This window comes from Plectropomus leopardus, chromosome 21 (assembly GCF_026936395.1).
Source record: "Plectropomus leopardus strain MGB_pleo_1.0 chromosome 21, ASM2693639v1, whole genome shotgun sequence".
Lineage (NCBI taxonomy): Eukaryota > Metazoa > Chordata > Actinopteri > Perciformes > Serranidae > Plectropomus > Plectropomus leopardus.
The window spans coordinates 28487509-28510192 of record NC_142196.1 but is presented as its reverse complement, the minus strand read 5'-3'; the positions used below and the strand labels follow the sequence as shown (position 1 = coordinate 28510192).

General features: G+C 44.2%; 1 protein-coding gene across 1 annotated transcript in view; it reads right to left on the bottom strand.

Annotated features, from left to right (window-relative positions):
* Positions 1–22684, bottom strand: part of kmt2ca (lysine (K)-specific methyltransferase 2Ca) — an 80371-nt gene that overhangs the window by 6720 nt on the left and 50967 nt on the right. Inside the window, 14 exon segments of the mRNA XM_088071695.1 lie at positions 433–545; positions 703–1082; positions 10361–10570; positions 10653–10848; positions 11342–11469; positions 11545–11754; positions 12321–12416; positions 12536–12688; positions 13157–13294; positions 13448–13560; positions 13725–13900; positions 21406–21520; positions 21879–22014; positions 22514–22675. Coding sequence (XP_087927821.1) covers positions 433–545; positions 703–1082; positions 10361–10570; positions 10653–10848; positions 11342–11469; positions 11545–11754; positions 12321–12416; positions 12536–12688; positions 13157–13294; positions 13448–13560; positions 13725–13900; positions 21406–21520; positions 21879–22014; positions 22514–22675 — 2326 coding nt within the window.

Genomic DNA, 22684 nt, shown 5'->3' with positions numbered 1-22684 from the left:
CATGCACACACAGACACACACACACACACACACACACACACACACACACACACACACACATTCATGCACACACAGACACACACACACACGCACACACACACACACACACACACACACACACACACACATTCACGCACACACACACACACACACACACGCACACACACACACACACACACACACACACACACATTCATGCACACACACACACACACACACACACACACACACACACACACACACACACACACACACACACACACACACACACCCACAGGAGTATATATGAGTCGAGTTTCTCTGAGGGGACACTGCAGCACACACACATACTGGAACTAACGGAGTACTTTCACTGCGTGTTTGTGCGTCTATGGAGCATCTGATGGTTCCACTTCCTGTCTGCACAGGAAACAGAGGACATGTGGGGGTTACCTTTGGGCGTCGGTCCGGTCAGGACGAGGTCATCGTAGCCCTTCTCCACCACCTTGACCTTGAAGAGCGGCTGGCCGTTGTGCTCCTCGATGCAGCACACGTACTTACAGCGTCTGTGGGAGCACAAGGATGATGTCAGCGGGTAACAGTAACCATGGAAACACGTTATTAAGTTCAGGCGCTTCCAGGACGCTGTGTGGGCGTGTCATGGCGCCATGAGCATCTGTGGGCGGATCCAGAGGCAGGAGGAACGGCGGTGGAGCTGTTTACCTGTTGCTGTGGCGCATGCTCCAGTAGATGCGGTTGGCATGGTAACCGATGGGGAAGATGGCAGTCTTGTTGTGGAAGGCCTTCATCTGCTGGGGGAGGAGCCTGCCAACGGCGCGGAACAGGAGGCTGCCGACCCTGAAGGTGTGCTGCCGGTCGCCGCGCTGCACCACGGAGGCGATCTGCCGCGCCTCTTCCCGCTGCACGAACACCCGCCGAAACACCGAGAAGCACCGCAGCTCGCAGTCGTACGGGTCGCACACTGCCATCACCGCGGCGTCCGGGGTCGGCCCCGGCGTGGAGGAGGGGGAGCCGCCGCAGGACCTGTCCCCGCTGAGAGGGACCGTCCTCGGCTTATGGAGGTGACACAGCATCGTCTTATCCTGCAGGACACACACAGAGTTACACGCAGAGTTACACAGAGTTACACACAGAGTTACACACACTCATACACAACACACAGAGTTACACACAGAGTTACACACACTCATACACAACACACAGAGTTACACACAGAGTTACAAACACTAATACACAACACACAGAGTTACACACAGAGTTACAAACACTAATACACAACACACAGAGTTACACACAGAGTTACACACACTCATACACAACACACAGAGTTACACACAGAGTTACAAACACTAATACACAACACACAGAGTTACACACACTCATACACAACACACAGAGTTACACACAGAGTTACACACACTCATACACAACACAGAGTTACACACAGAGTTACAAACACTAATACACAACACACAGAGTTACACACAGAGTTACACACACTCATACACAACACACAGAGTTACACACAGAGCTACACACACTCATACACAACACACAGAGCTACACACACTCATACACAACACAGAGTTACACACACTCATACACAACACACAGAGTTACACACAGAGTTACACACACTCATACACAACACACAGAGTTACACACAGAGTTACACACACTCATACACAACACAGAGTTACACACAGAGTTACAAACACTAATACACAACACACAGAGTTACACACAGAGTTACACACACTCATACACAACACACAGAGTTACACACAGAGCTACACACACTCATACACAACACACAGAGCTACACACACTCATACACAACACACAGAGTTACACACACTCATACACAACACACAGAGTTACACACAGAGTTACACACACTCATACACAACACACAGAGTTACACACAGAGTTACACACACTCATACACAACACACAGAGTTACACACACTCATACACAACACACAGAGTTACACAGAGTTACACACACTAATACACAACAGTGTGTATCTCAGTGTGTATCTCTCAGTGTGTATCTCTCTTAGTGTGTATCTCTCTCAGTGTGTATCTCAGTGTGTATCTCTGTGTGTATCTCAGAGTGTGTATCTCAGTGTGTATCTCTCAGTGTGTATCTCTCTCAGTGTGTATCTCTCAGTGTGTATCTCTCAGTGTGTATCTCTCTCAGTGTGTATCTCTCAGTGTGTATCTCAGTGTGTATCTCTCTCAGTGTGTATCTCAGTGTGTATCTCAGTGTGTATCTCTCTCAGTGTGTATCTCAGAGTGTGTATCTCAGAGTGTGTATCTCTCAGTGTGTATCTCTCTCAGTGTGTATCTCTCTCAGTGTGTATCTCAGAGAGTGTATCTCTCTCAGTGTGTATCTCAGTGTGTATCTCAGAGTGTATCTCTCTCAGTGTGTATCTCTCTCAGTGTGTATCTCAGAGTGTGTATCTCTCAGTGTGTATCTCTCAGTGTGTATCTCTCTCAGTGTGTATCTCTCAGTGTGTATCTCTCTCAGTGTGTATCTCAGAGTGTATCTCTCTCAGTGTGTATCTCAGTGTGTATCTCAGAGTGTATCTCAGAGTGTATCTCTCTCAGTGTGTATCTCAGTGTGTATCTCAGAGTGTATCTCTCTCAGTGTGTATCTCAGTGTGTATCTCAGTGTGTATCTCTCTCAGTGTGTCTCTCTCAGTGTGTATCTCAGTGTGTATCTCTCTCAGTGTGTATCTCTCTCAGTGTGTATCTCAGTGTGTATCTCTCAGTGTGTATCTCTCAGTGTGTATCTCTCTCAGTGTGTATCTCAGTGTGTATCTCTCTCAGTGTGTATCTCAGAGTGTGTATCTCTCTCAGTGTGTATCTCAGTGTGTATCTCTCTCAGTGTGTATCTCAGTGTGTATCTCTCAGTGTGTATCTCAGTGTGTATCTCTCTCAGTGTGTATCTCAGTGTGTATCTCTCTCTCAGTGTGTATCTCTCTCAGTGTGTATCTCTCAGTGTGTATCTCAGAGTGTGTATCTCAGAGTGTGTATCTCTCAGTGTGTATCTCAGAGTGTGTATCTCTCTCAGTGTGTATCTCTCAGTGTGTATCTCTCTCAGTGTGTATCTCTCAGTGTGTATCCCTCTCAGTGAGTATCTCTCAGTGTGTATCTCAGTGTGTATCTCAGAGTGTGTATCTCAGTGTGTATCTCAGTGTGTATCTCAGTGTGTATCTCTCAGTGTGTATCTCTCAGTGTGTATCTCTCAGTGTGTATCTCTCTCAGTGTGTATCTCTCTCAGTGTGTATCTCTCTCAGTGTGTATCTCAGTGTGTATCTCAGAGTGTGTATCTCAGTGTGTATCTCAGTGTGTATCTCAGTGTGTATCTCTCAGTGTGTATCTCAGTGTGTATCTCTCTCAGTGTGTATCTCTCAGTGTGTATCTCTCAGTGTGTATCTCTCTCAGTGTGTATCTCAGTGTGTATCTATCTCTCTCAGTGTGTATCTCAGAGTGTGTATCTCTCAGTGTGTATCTCAGAGTGTGTATCTCTCTCAGTGTGTATCTCTCAGTGTGTATCCCTCTCAGTGTGTATCTCTCTCAGTGTGTATCTCAGTGTGTATCTCTCTCAGTGTGTATCTCAGTGTGTATCTCTCTGTGTGTATCTCAGTGTGTGTATCTCTCAGTGTGTATCTCAGAGTGTGTATCTCTCTCAGTGTGTATCTCTCAGTGTGTATCTCTCTTAGTGTGTATCTCTCAGTGTGTATCTCTCTCAGTGTGTATCTCTCAGTGTGTATCTCTCTGTGTGTATCTCTCTCAGTGTGTATCTCTCTCAGTGTGTATCTCAGTGTGTATCTCTCTCAGTGTGTATCTCAGTGTGTATCTCAGTGTGTATCTCTCTCAGTGTGTATCTCAGAGTGTGTATCTCTCAGTGTGTATCTCAGAGTGTGTATCTCTCAGTGTGTATCTCTCTCAGTGTGTATCTCTCTCAGTGTGTATCTCAGAGAGTGTATCTCTCTCAGTGTGTATCTCAGTGTGTATCTCTCTCTCAGTGTGTATCTCAGTGTGTATCTCAGTGTGTATCTCTCTCAGTGTGTATCTCTCTCAGTGTGTATCTCAGAGAGTGTATCTCTCTCAGTGTGTATCTCAGAGAGTGTATCTCTCTCAGTGTGTATCTCTCTCTCAGTGTGTATCTCAGTGTGTATCTCAGTGTGTATCTCAGTGTGTATCTCTCTCAGTGTGTATCTCAGTGTGTATCTCTCTCAGTGTGTCTCTCTCAGTGTGTATCTCTCTCTGTGTGTATCTCTCTCAGTGTGTATCTCAGTGTGTATCTCTCTCAGTGTGTATCTCTCTCAGTGTGTATCTCAGTGTGTATCTCTCTCTCAGTGTGTATCTCAGTGTGTATCTCAGTGTGTATCTCTCTCTGTGTGTCTCTCTCAGTGTGTATCTCAGTGTGTATCTCTCTCAGTGTGTATCTCAGTGTGTATCTCTCTCAGTGTGTATCTCAGAGAGTGTATCTCTCTCAGTGTGTATCTCACAGAGTGTATCTCTCTCAGTGTGTATCTCTGTCTCTGTCTGTATCTCTGTGTCTATCTCTGTGTGTATCTCAGTGTGTATCTCTCTCAGTGTGTCTCTCTCAGTGTGTATCTCAGTGTGTATCTCTCTCAGTGTGTATCTCTCTCAGTGTGTATCTCAGTGTGTATCTCTCAGTGTGTATCTCTCAGTGTGTATCTCTCTCAGTGTGTATCTCAGTGTGTATCTCTCTCAGTGTGTATCTCAGAGTGTGTATCTCTCTCAGTGTGTATCTCAGTGTGTATCTCTCTCAGTGTGTATCTCAGTGTGTATCTCTCAGTGTGTATCTCAGTGTGTATCTCTCTCAGTGTGTATCTCAGTGTGTATCTCTCTCTCAGTGTGTATCTCTCTCAGTGTGTATCTCTCAGTGTGTATCTCAGAGTGTGTATCTCTCTCAGTGTGTATCTCTCTCAGTGTGTATCTCAGAGTGTGTATCTCTCTGTGTGTATCTCTGTCTGTGTATCTCTCTCTGTGTGTATCTCTCAGTGTGTATCTCTCTCAGTGTGTATCTCTCAGTGTGTATCTCTCTCAGTGTGTATCTCTCAGTGTGTATCTCTCTCAGTGTGTATCTCTCTCAGTGTGTATCTCAGTGTGTATCTCTGTGTGTGTCTCTGTGTGTATCTCTCAGTGTGTATCTCAGTGTGTATCTCTCTCAGTGTGTATCTCTCAGTGTGTATCTCTCTCAGTGTGTATCTCTCAGTGTGTATCTCTCTCAGTGTGTATCTCAGTGTGTATCTATCTCTCTCAGTGTGTATCTCAGAGTGTGTATCTCTCAGTGTGTATCTCAGAGTGTGTATCTCTCTCAGTGTGTATCTCTCAGTGTGTATCCCTCTCAGTGTGTATCTCTCTCAGTGTGTATCTCAGTGTGTATCTCTCTGTGTGTATCTCAGTGTGTGTATCTCTCAGTGTGTATCTCAGAGTGTGTATCTCTCTCAGTGTGTATCTCTCAGTGTGTATCTCTCTTAGTGTGTATCTCTCAGTGTGTATCTCTCTCAGTGTGTATCTCTCAGTGTGTATCTCTCAGTGTGTATCTCTCTCAGTGTGTATCTCTCTCAGTGTGTATCTCAGTGTGTATCTCAGTGTGTATCTCTCAGTGTGTATCTCAGAGTGTGTATCTCTCAGTGTGTATCTCTCTCAGTGTGTATCTCTCTCAGTGTGTATCTCAGTGTGTATCTCTGTGTGTATCTCTCTCAGTGTGTCTCTCTCAGTGTGTATCTCTCTCAGTGTGTATCTCTCTCAGTGTGTATCTCAGAGAGTGTATCTCTCTCAGTGTGTATCTCAGAGAGTGTATCTCTCTCAGTGTGTATCTCTCTCTCAGTGTGTATCTCAGTGTGTATCTCTCTCAGTGTGTATCTCAGTGTGTATCTCTCTCAGTGTGTCTCTCTCAGTGTGTATCTCTCTCAGTGTGTATCTCAGTGTGTATCTCTCTCTCAGTGTGTATCTCAGTGTGTATCTCAGTGTGTATCTCTCTCAGTGTGTCTCTCTCAGTGTGTATCTCAGTGTGTATCTCTCTCAGTGTGTATCTCAGTGTGTATCTCTCTCAGTGTGTATCTCAGAGAGTGTATCTCTCTCAGTGTGTATCTCAGTGTGTATCTCTCTCTCAGTGTGTATCTCAGTGTGTATCTCTCTCAGTGTGTATCTCAGTGTGTATCTCTCTCAGTGTGTATCTCAGTGTGTATCTCTCTCAGTGTGTATCTCTCTCAGTGTGTATCTCAGTGTGTATCTCTCTCAGTGTGTATCTCAGAGAGTGTATCTCTCTCAGTGTGTATCTCAGTGTGTATCTCTCTCTCAGTGTGTATCTCAGTGTGTATCTCAGTGTGTATCTCAGTGTGTATCTCTCTCAGTGTGTATCTCAGAGAGTGTATCTCTCTCAGTGTGTATCTCTCTCAGTGTGTATCTCAGAGTGTGTCTCTCTCTCAGTGTGTATCTCAGTGTGTATCTCTCTCTCAGTGTGTATCTCAGTGTGTATCTCAGTGTGTATCTCAGTGTGTATCTCTCTCAGTGTGTCTCTCTCAGTGTGTATCTCAGTGTGTATCTCTCTCAGTGTGTATCTCTCTCAGTGTGTATCTCTCTCAGTGTGTATCTCAGTGTGTATCTCTCTCAGTGTGTATCTCAGTGTGTATCTCTCTCTCAGTGTGTATCTCAGTGTGTATCTCAGTGTGTATGTCAGTGTGTATCTCAGTGTGTATCTCAGTGTGTATCTCTCTCAGTGTGTATCTCTCTCAGTGTGTATCTCAGTGTGTATCTCTCTCAGTGTGTATCTCAGTGTGTATCTCTCTCAGTGTGTATCTCAGTGTGTCTCTCTCTCAGTGTGTATCTCAGTGTGTATCTCTCTCAGTGTGTATCTCTCTCTCAGTGTGTATCTCAGTGTGTATCTCAGTGTGTATCTCAGTGTGTATCTCTCTCAGTGTGTATCTCAGAGAGTGTATCTCTCTCAGTGTGTATCTCAGTGTGTATCTCAGTGTGTATCTCTGAGTGTGTATCTCTCTCAGTGTGTCTCTCAGTGTGTATCTCAGTGTGTGTCTCTCTCAGTGTGTATCTCTCTCAGTGTGTATCTCAGTGTGTATCTCTCTCAGTGTGTATCTCTCTCAGTGTGTATCTCAGTGTGTATCTCTCTCAGTGTGTATCTCAGTGTGTATCTCTCTCAGTGTGTATCTCTCTCAGTGTGTGTCTCTCAGTGTGTCTCTCAGTGTGTATCTCAGTGTGTATCTCAGTGTGTATCTCAGTGTGTATCTCTCTCAGTGTGTATCTCAGAGAGTGTATCTCTCTCAGTGTGTATCTCAGTGTGTATCTCTCTCAGTGTGTATCTCAGTGTGTATCTCTCTCTCAGTGTGTATCTCAGTGTGTATCTCAGAGAGTGTATCTCTCTCAGTGTGTATCTCAGTGTGTATCTCAGTGTGTATCTCAGTGTGTATCTCTCTCAGTGTGTATCTCAGAGAGTGTATCTCTCTCAGTGTGTATCTCAGTGTGTATCTCAGTGTGTATCTCTCTCAGTGTGTATCTCAGTTTGTATCTCTCTCAGTGTGTATCTCTCTCAGTGTGTATCTCAGTGTGTATCTCTCTCAGTGTGTATCTCAGTTTGTATCTCTCTCAGTGTGTATCTCAGTGTGTATCTCTCTCAGTGTGTATGTCTGTGTGTATCTCAGTGTGTATCTCAGTGTGTATCTCTCTCAGTGTGTATCTCAGAGTGTGTATCTCTCTCAGTGTGTATCTCAGTGTGTATCTCAGTGTGTATCTCAGTGTGTATCTCAGTGTGTATCTCTCTCAGTGTGTATCTCAGAGAGTGTATCTCTCTCAGTGTGTATCCCTCTCAGTGTGTATCTCAGTGTGTATCTCTCTCAGTGTGTATCTCAGTGTGTATCTCTCTCAGTGTGTATCTCAGAGTGTGTATCTCTCTCTGTGTGTATCTCAGTGTGTATCTCAGTGTGTATCTCTCTCAGTGTGTATCTCAGTGTGTATCTCTCTCAGTGTGTATCTCAGTGTGTATCTCTCTCAGTGTGTATCTCAGTGTGTATCTCTCTCAGTGTGTATCTCAGTGTGTATCTCTCTCAGTGTGTATCTCTCTCAGTGTGTATCTCAGTGTGTATCTCTCTCAGTGTGTATCTCAGAGAGTGTATCTCTCTCAGTGTGTACCTCAGTGTGTATCTCTCTCAGTGTGTATCGTTCTCTCAGTGTGTATCTCAGTGTGTATCTCTCTCAGTGTGTATCTCAGAGTGTATCTCAGTGTGTATCTCAGTGTGTATCTCAGTGTGTATCTCAGTGTATCTCTCAGTGTGTATCTCAGTGTGTATCTCTCAGTGTGTATCTCAGTGTGTATCTCTCTCAGTGTGTATCTCTCAGTGTGTATCTCTCTGTGTGTGTCTCTCTCAGTGTGTCTCTCTGTGTGTATCTCTCAGTGTGTATCTCAGTGTGTATCTCTCTCAGTGTGTATCTCTCAGTGTGTATCTCTCTCAGTGTGTATCTCAGAGTGTTTCTCTCTCAGTGTGTATCTCAGTGTGTGTCTCTCTCAGTGTGTATCTCAGTGTGTATCTCTCCGTGTGTATCTCAGTGTGTATCTCTCTCAGTGTGTATCTCTGTGTGTATCTCTCAGAGTGTGTATCTCAGTGTGTATCTCTCAGTGTGTATCTCTCTCAGTGTGTATCTCTCAGTGTGTATCTCTCAGTGTGTATCTCTCTCAGTGTGTATCTCTCTCAGTGTGTATCTCTCTCTGTGTGTATCTCAGTGTGTATCTCTCTCTGTGTGTATCTCAGTGTGTATCTCAGTGTGTATGTCAGTGTGTATCTCAGTGTGTATGTCAGTGTGTATCTCAGTGTGTATCTCAGTGTGTATCTCTCTCAGTGTGTGTCTCTGTGTGTGTATCTCTCTCAGTGTGTATCTCAGTGTGTATCTCTCAGTGTGTATCTCTCTCAGTGTGTATCTCAGAGTGTATCTCAGAGTGTATCTCTCTCAGTGTGTATCTCAGTGTGTATCTCTCTCAGTGTGTATCTCAGAGTGTGTATCTCTCTCAGTGTGTATCTCAGTGTGTGTCTCTCTCTCTGTGTGTCTCTCTGTGTGTCTCTCTGTGTCTGTGTGTGTCTCTGTGTGTCTCTCAGTGTGTATCTCAGTGTGTATCTCAGTGTGTATCTCTCTCAGTGTGTATCTCAGAGAGTGTATCTCTCTCAGTGTGTATCTCAGTGTGTATCTCTCTCAGTGTGTATCTCAGTGTGTATCTCTCTCAGTGTGTATCTCAGAGAGTGTATCTCTCTCAGTGTGTATCTCTCTCAGTGTGTATCTCTCTCAGTGTGTATCTCAGTGTGTATCTCTCTCAGTGTGTCTCTCTCTGTGTGTCTCTCTCAGTGTGTATCTCAGTGTGTATGTCAGTGTGTATCTCTGTGTGTATGTCAGTGTGTATCTCAGTGTGTATCTCAGTGTGTATCTCTCTCAGTGTGTATCTCTCTCAGTGTGTATCTCAGTGTGTATCTCTCTCTCAGTGTGTATCTCAGTGTGTATCTCTCTCTCAGTGTGTATCTCAGTGTGTATCTCAGTGTGTATCTCTCTCAGTGTGTATCTCAGTGTGTATCTCAGTGTGTATCTCTCTCAGTGTGTATCTCAGAGAGTGTATCTCTCTCAGTGTGTATCTCAGTGTGTATCTCTCTCAGTGTGTATCTCAGAGAGTGTATCTCTCTCAGTGTGTATCTCAGTGTGTATCTCTCTCAGTGTGTATCTCAGAGTGTGTATCTCTCTCAGTGTGTATCTCAGAGAGTGTATCTCTCTCAGTGTGTATCTCAGTGTGTATCTCTCTCTCAGTGTGTATCTCAGTGTGTATCTCAGAGTGTGTATCTCTCTCTCAGTGTGTATCTCAGTGTGTATCTCAGTGTGTATCTCAGTGTGTATCTCTCTCAGTGTGTATCTCAGAGAGTGTATCTCTCTCAGTGTGTATCTCAGTGTGTATCTCTCTCAGTGTGTATCTCAGAGTGTGTATCTCTCTCAGTGTGTATCTCAGAGAGTGTATCTCTCTCAGTGTGTATCTCAGTGTGTATCTCTCTCTCAGTGTGTATCTCAGTGTGTATCTCAGAGTGTGTATCTCTCTCAGTGTGTATCTCAGTGTGTATCTCAGAGTGTGTATCTCTCTCAGTGTGTATCTCAGTGTGTATCTCAGAGTGTGTATCTCTCTCAGTGTGTATCTCAGAGAGTGTATCTCTCTCAGTGTGTATCTCAGTGTGTATCTCTCTCTCAGTGTGTATCTCAGTGTGTATCTCAGAGTGTGTATCTCTCTCAGTGTGTATCTCAGTGTGTATCTCAGAGTGTGTATCTCTCTCAGTACCTTGAAGAAGGTGCAGTGCGCCTGCAGGGCACAGGTGAAGTGGTAGGTGTTGGTGCAGCGGAGGCGGTTGCAGCCGCTCGTGGCGCCGGTCTTCTGGCAGTGAGCGCAGCGCAGAGTCAGGCTCCGCCTCAGAGCCAGCTCCACGTTGATCAGAGCGCCCGCCTGAGTCTCGTACACCTCGCTGGACCACAGGGCGCAGTTCAGGTGGACCTAAGACACACGCAGAGGTTACGGGCTGAACCAGGTCCAGACTACGCTCTGCAGGTCTGGACTATGATCTGCGGAGACTCACCCACAGGTCCAGGTCCAGGTTCAGCAGTCTGGCTGGTCCGTCTGTGCGTCCGTCCCCCTGCTGGTTACAAAAGCAGCACCTCCGCAGGTCTTTGGGGGACGGATCAGGACGGAGACACGACCCAAACTTCTTCAACAGCGCATCCACTTCCTCCTCTGTTGGCATGGCAACAGCCTCATTAGGGATGCAAGGGCCCCTGGGTAAAAAAAACAGACATACAGAACAATGCTAACAGGCTAACCTGCTCAGAGTGATGCTAACAGGCTAACCTGCTCAGAGTGATGCTAACAGGCTAACCTGCTCGGAGTGATGCTAACAGGCTAACCTGATCGGAGTGATGCTAACAGGCTAACCTGCTCAGAGTGATGCTAACAGGCTAACCTGCTCGGAGTGATGCTAACAGGCTAACCTGATCGGAGTGATGCTAACAGGCTAACCTGCTCGGAGTGATGCTAACAGGCTAACCTGCTCAGAGTGATGCTAACAGGCTAACCTGATCAGAGTGATGCTAACAGGCTAACCTGATCAGTGTGATGCTAACAGGCTAACCTGCTCAGAGTGATGCTAACAGGCTAACCTGATCAGAGTGATGCTAACAGGCTAACCTGATCAGAGTGATGCTAACAGGCTAACCTGATCAGAGTGATGCTAACAGGCTAACCTGATCAGTGTGATGCTAACAGGCTAACCTGCTCAGTGTGACGCTGCAGCTCCAGCGCGTCCAGCGGCAGTTCTTCATCCTCTTCCCGTGACGAGACAGTGTCGAGTCCTCCACACCTGACACCGCCCGGGGGCGGGGCTTCAGCTTCACCTTCACCTGTACACCAATCAGAGTCAGTCAGCCATCCAAACTGCTGTCAGCTTTGATGCGTCAGTTGGAGACCACACCCACCTTGAGGCTGTCCATGCGTGGCCTGGTCTCCATGGTAATGGCAGAGGCGGGAGGGAAGGAGAGCGGTGGGGAGGAGCAGGAGGAGGTGGGGGGAGGTGAGGAGGGGGTGAGCAGGAGGGAGTGGACGGCGATGGAGGACATGTTACTGGTATACTGGTGCACTCTGCTGGGAGGACGCTCCGAGCCGGACAGCGAGACGGGGACGGCTGCCTGGAGACAGACAGACCGTATGATGTCATCAACAAATGACATCGTCTAGTATTCAGATCCTTTACTGCAGTATAAGTACTACAACCACACTGTGGAAATACTCTGTCACAGCAAAAATACTGTAGTAAAAATATAGCTGAAGTAAAAGTAACAAAGTAAAATCAGAGAACACAAAAAAATCCACAAAACTCAATACTGTTAGAAATACTAAAAACCCCAAAACTCAATACTGTTAGAAATACTAAAAACCCCAAAACTCAATACTGTTAGAAATACTAAAAACCCCAAAACTCAATACTGTTAGAAATACTAAAAACCCCAAAACTCAATACTGTTAGAAATACTAAAAACCCCAAAACTCAATACTGTTAGAAATACTAAAAACCCCAAAACTCAATACTGTTAGAAATACTAAAAACCCCAAAACTCAATACTGTTAGAAATACTAAAAACCCCAAAACTCAATACTGTTAGAAATACTAAAAACCCCAAAACTCAATACTGTTAGAAACTGTGTTAGCTGTCAGCTGATCAGCTGATCAACGCGCAGTCATGTGACCTCTCACCTCTGCAGGTGCTGAGCTCTGCAGCTCCGACGAGTAGAGAGCAGAGCAGCTTGGACTGCAGAACACCAGGCTGGATCCTGGTCTGGACTGACCCTCCTGCAACACACACACACACACACACACACACACACACACACACACACACACACAATGACTTCCTGTCTGCCATCTTTGTAGTCCACTCTCAGTGTTTACAGTCGTGTGCTGCTTCAAACCTGTTTGACCTCCCTGATGACACGCACTCCGTTTCCCAGCAGCACCTTGCAGCAGCTGCAACACTGAGGCCTGGAGGCAGCAGGAGGAGCAGGAGGAGCAGGAGGAGCAGGAGGAGCAGGAGGAGGTCTCTGCTGTCTGCTGCCTGCTGAGCCCTGCAGACACATCAAACTGTTGCCATAACAACATCTGGAAACACGGCTTTTATTGTGAAAAGCCCTTAAATCAAAATGTTGTTGCTGACTTTCTTGTGTTGTGATCAGACGTGAACATTGATCAGACGGAAACATTGATCAGATGATGTTTATTGATCAGAGGATGTTTATTGATCAGAGGATGTTTATTGATCAGATGATGTTTATTGATCAGAGGATGTTTATTGATCAGAGGATGTTTATTGATCAGAGGATGTTTATTGATCAGAGGATGTTTCTTGATCAGATGATGTTTATTGATCAGAGGATGTTTATTGATCAGAGGATGTTTATTGATCAGAGGATGTTTGGACACAGAGGACAAAGTAAGGACGGTCTGAGACTCTGTCAGAAACTAAACTTGGTTGTCAGGTCTAACAGTTGTCATGGTGATGACCTTTAACACAGGAAGTGTGTGTTTCCTCCCACCTGCGTGAGCGGCACTCGGACTCCGGCCAGCAGTGCCAGAGAGCTGCGCTCGGGGCCCGCCGCCCGGCTCAGCTGGTAGTCCACGGGGACGGGGACCCGCAGCAGTTGCGCCACCGCCGCCATCACGCCTGCGGCGTTCTGCAAACACAGTGATGTCATCAAAACGGTGACACCATCAAATCAGTGACATCATCAACACAATGATGTCATCAACACAGTGACATCAGAGGTGACATCAACAGAGGGGAGGAGCCAATGCTGGCACAGCATGCAGAGAGAGGAAGAGCTCACCTGAGCGGCAACTGGGCTCAGTGTTATCGCTATGGTAACCAGGTCAGCGTTAGAGCAGGAGGGAGGACCCTGATGGTGAGGCTCTGCCTTCACTTCCTGTTTGACTGCAGAGCCTGAAAACACACACACGCGCACACACACACACACACACACGCACAGAGATTGTTTTAATCCTGCTATGAATCAGGACTGCAGTACGATGTTTGTGTGTGTGTGTGTGTGTGTGTGTCTGTGTGTTGCTCTTCACATGGAGCAGGACACACTGCTGATGGCTAACCTTTGCCCCAGGCGCAGGGCATCATGGGTATTGTAGGCGAGGGGCAGGGTGACGGCGGCTCCAGTTTGATGAAGGACAGGTCCGGGTACCTGCTGACTTCCATGTCCGTCACGCTCTCTGGAGATGAGGACGGGACGAAGCCCTCCGGGCTGTCCCGTCCCGACAAGTCCTGGACCCTGAAAAGAGGACAGACGAGGACAGTGAGACAGAAGAAGATTTTGATTGATCGATCTAATTTTATTATTGTGTCATGCATAAATAATATGCCCAGCCCAAAGGGGCGTACGAGACTCCACTGAGAAAACAAGAAGACCAGAAACCACGAGCAGACGCTCGATAAAACTAACATTCACGAAATAAACCATCCTGACGTTTCTTCCAGGCTTTGGGGACGCAGATGACATCATCAGTGCTCCTTTTTCAGGACTGAAAAAGGTGATCTTAACTCATCATAAAATGTACAATATAACAGGAAGAAGTGAGGGACACCAAATTTAATGAGGCCATAATACAGTCTCAAAGTCCTCAACGTCCTCAAAAAGAGTCAATAATGGGGGCGCTAGCGAGCCGCAATGGAGTAAGTCGCACTTTTATGAGCTCCTACAGAATCTCAATTACAAACATATATTACTCGACATCTACGCTCGAAAATACAAATTAAATGTGGTAACTGTATATTTAACACTACCCGGCAAAGTCAGTGAAGAAGAACCGACGCTAATGGCAGCAAATCTCCGAAAATACAACTACGAAGCCCGGCTCAACACGAGGCCCCAAACCTCCTCGGCTAAAAGTCCAGATAAATCCGGCCTGACCCCACCTGAACCTGGAGTAAGTACAAGCATGAACGCCGCAACAATCAAAGCGGACATCCTCTCCTCATTGAGAAAAGAAATATCGTCAGTTATCAGAGAAGAGTTGAAGAGCGCGCTGGCGAAGGATTTTGAATCGCTGAAGAGAGAAATGACTGATGTGAAAACCGAAATAGCTAACAACACAGCAGCTATCCGCACAGAGGTTGAGCAGGCGCAAGCTAATGTGAAGGCTGTCGAGGATGGATTGTCAGCGTGGTCAGATGAAGTTGTATCGGTGCAAACTACAGTAACAGACCTCAAGAAACAAGTTGAAGCTTTGAAAGAAAAATGCGAGGACATGGAGGGCAGGATGAGGAGGGGAAACATTCGAATCACGGGAGTGACTGAGGAGCCCGGGTCAAGCTCTCCCACCGCGGTCTCCAAACTCCTCAAGGAAGTGCTGCACCTGGACAGAGAGGTACTAATCCAGCGCTCACACCGCAGCCTGACACAGAGGAGACCCGGAGACAAGCCCCGGGTGATCATCGCGAAGCTACACAACGAGGGAGATGCCTTGGATATTCTGAGGAAAGCCAGAGACCGAGGCGGCCAACTCAATTACAAGGGAAACCCGATCGCTATATTCCCGGACTACACCGCGAATGTCGCCAGAGCCCGAGCAGCGTTTACACCAGCCAGGAAGATGCTTCAGGGGAAACCTGGGGTCCGCTATGGTCTGCTATATCCGGCCAGGCTCCGCATCTCCAATAACAACGATGAGCGGGAGTTTGTGGATGCTACTAAGGCAATGGACTATATAAAGAAACACATCCTTCCAGCTGATGGACCGGAGCATTAAGCGACAGTATCCCCCACTGTCATCAGGTTTGGAAAAAAAAAAAAGAGACTGATACGCTAAATCCATGACCTTTATGGCAATATGATTATGAATATGCAATCTATTAAGCTAGCTGTTTGAATTGAGGGATTTGTCGCCTGCACATTGTGTAAGTGAGAGATTATCAACAGCATAGCCTACTCAAAAGTACATGATTGCCTGCCGTTTTGGCTAAAGTGACTTACTACGATACAGTTACTTTTGAAACTTAAGTTATTGAGTTTAAGATGTCTTTATTTCATATGAGGTTCTGGGGTAGCTCGATGTGCACATCTACTGACTGAATTTAGTTTGGCTTCTGCCCAAACCAAAGCGAACTCTTGACTGTTCGCACAGCTGCAAGTTCGAGATGCAGCCTAAAACTGTGCCCCACAGGACCAACCGGACACTTGTGTTAGCCGTGTTCTCGGCTGTTGTAGTTTTATGTTCAGCTCTGTTCGTGTCGATTCCCATGTTCCCCAGGGATCTAAAAAGAGCAACAGCGAACTTGCCCATCCACATACTCTTTCAGGATAAGAATCATTTGTTAAAGTTGAAATGTTACAAAACATATGCTGCTGTTATCTCAATAATTCTCAGGTATTTTTCATGTAGCCTCCAGTCCCTACTTGTACACCCACTTTATTACTTGCTTGATTTTATTTCCCACAACCTCCTTATTAGCGTATTCTATATTATTTTACTCTTTCTTTTCTTTCCATTACATGTGACCCTGCTTCTGAGTTATGGGATCTCTTAAGGTAATAAGTTACAATGTTAAAGGTCTCCACAGCCCAATCATGAGAAAGAAGATTATTAATCAGTTAAAGAGAAATAGCTGCCAGATTGCATTCCTGCAAGAAACTCACCTTTCAGACAAGGAACACGAGAAACTAAAGAAGTCCTGGGCAGATAAGGTATTTTATTCATCACACTCATCTGGCCGAAAAAGAGGTGTTGCTATTTTGATACACAGACAGGTCAATTTCACATCAACCAAAATTCATAAAGACTCGACAGGGAGATTTATAATGATGAATGGATTGATAGATAGGGTGGAAGTTTGTCTTCTGAATATATATGCTCCAAACGAGGATGAGCCTAGCTTTATTCGTACAATCTTCTCCATAATATTACAGCATGGCTCTGGTATCTTAATGTTAGGAGGAGACTTTAATTGCGTCATGTCCCAACATTTAGATAGACAACCTATGTCTAACACTTCTACCTCTAGGATGAGCAATATGCTTAGACATTTATCAACAGAATCTGGCCTGGTGGACATTTGGAGAAACAAGCACCCTAAAGGCAAAGATTTTACCTTTTTTTCGCATAGGCATTCTTCATACTCCAGAATAGACCTCTTTTTTACTCCCAAGGCAGAATGTTTTAGAGTAGACGACATAAAGATCCTCCCAATTACATTATCCGATCACGCTCCTCTCGTATTGTCGTGGAACATTGGTAACAGGCCAGCAACTAAACAATGGCGATTAAATGCGTCGCTCCTCAATGATAGAGAATTCATTGCATTTATAAAAACTGAAATAAAAAATTACCTTGACACTAATACTTCACCTGAAATATCACCCCTTACTCTATGGGACTGTGCGAAGGCATATATCAGAGGCCGAATCATTTCCTTTACAAGTGCCAGAAAAAGAAAAAGGGAGGAAAAACAGCGAGAGCTTGAAAACAAAATAAGGCAGCTTGAACAGCAACACAAAAGAAACTCAACCTCAAGCTTATTGAACAATCTAAAAGAGGCACGCAGAGACCTAAACAGCTTAAGTAATGTAAAAATAGAGGGCAATTTAAGGTTCGCTAATCAAAAATACTACGAAAATGGTAATAGGGCGAGCAGACTACTAGCAATAAGACTAAAAAAACAACAATCATCAAACATAGTCCAGAAATTAAAGGAGAATAATTCAATTCTCACAAAGCCGGATGAAATATCACAGTCCTTCGCAGAATTCTATAAAACTCTGTACAAAAATACAGACACCTGCACAAATGATGAAGAATTGGCACAATTTTTAAAAGATATCAAATTAAAAGAGTTACCTGAATCTATGGCAAGAGAACTGGATGAGCCAATTAAGGACCTGGAAATACGTCAGGTAATCTCTATTCTGAAAAATAATAAAAGCCCTGGCCCAGATGGGTATATTAACGAATTTTACAAAGCCTTCGTAGAGATTATATCACCTTTATTACTACACGCTTACCACCATGCATTAAAATCTGGAACCATGGCCCCCTCTTGGAGAGAGGCTACTATAGTAGTGATACATAAAGATGGCAAAGATCCCATCAAATGCCAATCATACAGACCGATCTCATTATTGAATACAGATCTACGAATCCTAACAGCTATTCTGGCAAGACGTGTCAACAAAATTACTACAGAAATTATCCATCCCGATCAGACCGGGTTTATAAAGGGAAGATACTATGGAGACAACATCAGAAGGTTGTTAAATTTAATGACACATCCAAAAATTAAAGAAGAGGAGTCAATGATCTTCTCCCTAGATGCCATGAAAGCATTTGACCGAGTATCCTGGCAATACCTTATCCAAACTCTGAAACGATTCCAATTTGGTCCGAACTTCATCAAATGGATACAAACCTTATATTCGGATCCACAATCTGCAGTTAAGGTGAACGGATTTCTCTCAGACCGTTTCACTCTGGAACGCGGGTGTAGACAAGGTTGTTCACTACCTCCTCTGTTATTTGATATCAGTATTGAACCATTAGCACAGCTGATTAGGGATAATGACAATATAAGGGTAGTGACGATAAACGGAGAACAGCACAAAATCTCAATGTATGCTGATGATGTTCTGCTGTATCTTACAGAACCTGCAACAACAATACCATGTTTAAAGGACATCATTTTCACTTATGGATACTTTGGCCATGGATATAGGCGGCAACATCTCAGATACAACTAAATTGCAGAGTGGGTTTAAATGGCCAGCAAATGGCATCAAATATTTAGGCATTCATATACCACCTTCATTAGAAAAACTATATGATTTTAATTACAAAAGTTTAATTCATAACATTAGTAAGGACTTAGACCGATGGTCAATATTGCCTTTATCTCTACTGGGTCGCATTGAGAGTGTCCGTATGAATGTGCTGCCTAAATTACTATATTTGTTCCAAATGTTACCTATTGACATCCCCAGAACTACATTTGACAAACTGGACAAACTAATTTCAATATTCATCTGGCAGAGAAAGCGACCAAGAATCAGACTAAAAGTGTTACAGTTATCTAAAGCAAAGGGAGGGCTCAAACTACCTAATCTGAGATACTACTTCTGGGCTGCGCAATTAAAACCGCTAATAATATGGCTCCAGGATTTATCATATACACGCTGGCTCAATATTGAAAAGAGTTTATGCGAAAGACCTCTACAGGCCTTACCTTTCCTAGATGTCCATCCAAGTAGAATAAATATGGGTGACTGGACCAAAATTACATTAAACATTTGGAAGACAATAAAATCTACATTTGGGCTGCCTAAAACAATTTCAGCACTTACAAATATTGGCTATATGAATGATTTTGTGGCCTCTAAATTAGATACGGGCTTTAGGAAATGGTCTAAATACGGACTCACCAACTTACATCAACTCCACAATGCTGGTAATTTTAAATCATTTGCACAGCTGGCGGAGGAATTTAAGATACCAAGCGCAGATTTCTTCAGATACTTACAGTTGAGGGATTTCTTATTAAAACACCAAGACTGGGACAAAGTTACTAAACCAACGCAAATTGAAGAATTATTGATTAAAGTACAAACAAAAAAATGGGATAAGAAATTAACCCTCTATGGTACAGCGTTGCCACATGGCAACAACCCCATTTTAAGCCTTCTACACACAGATAATACATTCAAAGTTATGATGCAATGCATTAAAAAAGAGGTGGGGTTCTAAGTAAACCAATTGCAGTGTTTAAATTTGTCACATTACTTTCTATAGGCCATTTTGAAACCCTTTTCTGCAGACATCATGGACGGGAGGAGCCTCACCATTTGACGCCTAAAAATTCAACAAAAAAAGTGTTTTTTTGAAGTTTTTCAATGGGAAAAAAAATATACACTCAACAATAGGTTAGTTAAGTTCATTATCATGTAGTTTCTTGCACTGTAGTCGATCAATAAATAATAGAAAATGTTAAAAATGTGTACGTTGCCATATGGCAACACCGTACCATTATGGATTGCTAGCCTGGCATGTTGATAACATTTTGTATATAGGCCTACTTTGCAATTGCATTGGTGTACACTGATCTTCTATAGTCTCTAAACTATAATAATGCACTTTGTGAGTCCTTTCCACATTGCATATGATGATATTTGACACATCTTTCTTCCATTTACAGAATGAATGCAAATTTTTTTTATGGTACATCATGAAAAAGGCTGAACTAGCCCTCCCACTAGATGATAGTGAAGATGACAAAGAATTCAGTGACGAGGAAAATGAGCTGCTGGAAACACAGAGTGAGAGTGATGAAGACAGTGAGACCAATGAAGATTATGAGCCAGAGAATGAGGACAGTGGGGACAGTGAGGACAGAGACAGTGAGGGCAATGGAGACAGTGAGGAGAGGGAGGACAGTGAGGATGAAAGTGAAGTGACAGGTATTACCAGTAAGAGAGTGTAAAATGGGCAACATCTTGACCCTAACCCTGTTCAGGCTACTGGTGATTGTTTATACTATAACATGAGTTTTAAAATAAATGTTACATACAATTTTAAACAAAACTCATGTTTTCATTACTTTCCATTATGGTACGGTGTTGCCATATGGCAACGAACCCTAAAAACTACTAAAAAAATAATATTTTTTGAAAATGTCTCTTAATTATGTTTACTTGGTCTATTTTAAGACAAAAAAACACCCCAAACATTTTTTTACCAACTGGGATCATAGTGCGTACCATAGAGGGTTAATAAGCTATTGTTACCAAATATTCCTGAGCATTAATTTGAATAACACTGCACAGGTCAAAGAGAGATGGGAAATTGAAATTAATTCCAACATGATATGTGGGAGGAAATTTGTACTGAAATACATCTGGTAACTAATTCAAATGTATGGAGAGAATTTAAATGGAAGGTCGTCATGAGATTCTTTCGGAAACCTGAAATTACAGCTAAATTTAGTACTACAAACTCAAATAAATGCTGGAGAAACTGCGGCCCACACATTGGTAATCAGACCCACATCCTCTGGCTATGCCCAAAACTTGAAGTATTCTGGAAGGAAGTGTTTGAAACACTTACTAAAATATTTGGTGGAAATATTACAATGGACCCAATGGTAGCCCTACTAGGTCTATTACCAAGAGGCATGGAAGGTAGAGCCAAAAAATATCTCTTACAGATACTACTAGCTACAGCAATTAAATGCATTACAGTAAGGTGGTTGAAGCCTGACCCTCCAACACACAATATGTGGACTGAAAAAATAAAGGAAATATATCAAATGGAACAAATAACCTATTCTCTGAGGCTCCAAAAACATATATTCACTAAAAGGTGGAGCCCTGCCATGGGTATACTGATATAATTTTATTTCTTTTATTCCATCTTGCTCTATTCTACTTCATTTTATATTTTTCTTTGTCACTGTAGTCTCTGTCTATTTTGTTGTACCATAATTGTCACCTTATATATGAAACAGCAGATATGATGATTATGATTCTGCACATGATTTTGAATGAAACTTAAATAAAAATTAAGTTCAAAAAAAAAAAAAAAAGAGTCAATAATAAAGTCCAAAGGTCCTCACACAAGACAAGAATAAAGTCTTCCTGTCCTCTAACTGTGTTTTGTCCTTTTGCTGCCAGCAGATGGAACAGAAAGTGTCCTTAAACGAGGACAGCAGGTCTGAGTCCTGCAGGATAAGGACGCATGGTCTCGGGGGGTCAGGGACAGCAGCTGAGAAGGTGTTTGGTCAGTGGGCGGGGCTTACCTGAGCTCCTCCTGGTTGTTATGTGGTGGGGTCGGCAAGGAGGCAGGGACGTCCACAGTTTTGGAGGCGTGGTTTAAAGTCAGAAGCCCCTCCCCCTTCTGTTTAACACTTTTCACTGAAAAAAAAAACAAAAAACAGGCTTCCACCGTCAGCACTCACACCTGTGTCTGAACACCAGACAACACCAGAATCCTAAAAATGTCCTAAAATCCTAAAAAACGTCCTAGAAGTCTAAAAAACGCCAACGACAATCCCAAAAGTGTCAAAAAATCCTAGAAATTCGGTGGATTTTCACTTTTCCTTGAACACATCATAGTATTCTGCAGGCTTGTGAAACAAAATTCCAGGACTTTTCCAAAACTATTTATGTTGACTAATACTCGTGTTGAGTACAGTTTTGATTACAGTTTTTATGGTCTTGCACTGAATGTGTAACTAAGTGGTGTTTCCAGGTTTACATGGACACCACTTACCGTCCTGCTCCGTGATGTCCTTCCTGGACAGCTCCTCCGTGGTGGCGAAGCCGTTGAGCAGTTTCTGCCGGGCGACAGGCGGCGGGGTCGGGGGCAGGGAGGCCGGAGGAGTGGGGGGGTTACTGAGGTTATTCTGCTGGGGAGGGGGCAGACAGAGAAGGATGAGCCAGGCAGAGAGAGAGTGTGTGTGTGTGTGTGTGTGTGCCTAATATATGAGCTGTGTGTGTGTGTGTGTGTGTGTGTGTGTGTGTGTGTGTGATAGATGAGCTGTGTGTGTGTGTGTGTGTGTGTGTGTACCTAATATATGAGCTGTGTGTGTGTGTGTGTACCTAATATATGAGCTGTGTGTGTGTGTGTGTGTGTGTGTGTGTGTGTACCTAATATATGAGCTGTGTGTGTGTGTGTGTGTGTGTGTGTGTGTGTGTGTGTGTGTTATATGGGCTGTGTGTGTGTGTGTGTGTGTGTGTGTGTGTGTGTGTACCTAATATATGAGCTGTGTGTGTGTGTGTGTGTGTGTGTGTGTGTGTGTGTGTGTGTACCTAATATATGAGCTGTGTGTGTGTGTGTGTGTGTGTGTGTGTGTGTGTGTGTGTGTGTGTGTGTGTGTGTGTGTGTGTGTGTGTGTGTGTGTGTACCTTGTATATGAGTTGAGAATAGTAGTCGTTGACTCCGTCCAGGGAGGCGTTCCCGAAGGAGCCCGTCAGTCTGGAGTCTCTGCCCAGAGACGAGCTGCCGTACGGGGGGAACAGACTCAGGTCCACCCCTAGGACCGGTTCCATGAGGGGCAGCACCGACAGCTGGGACAG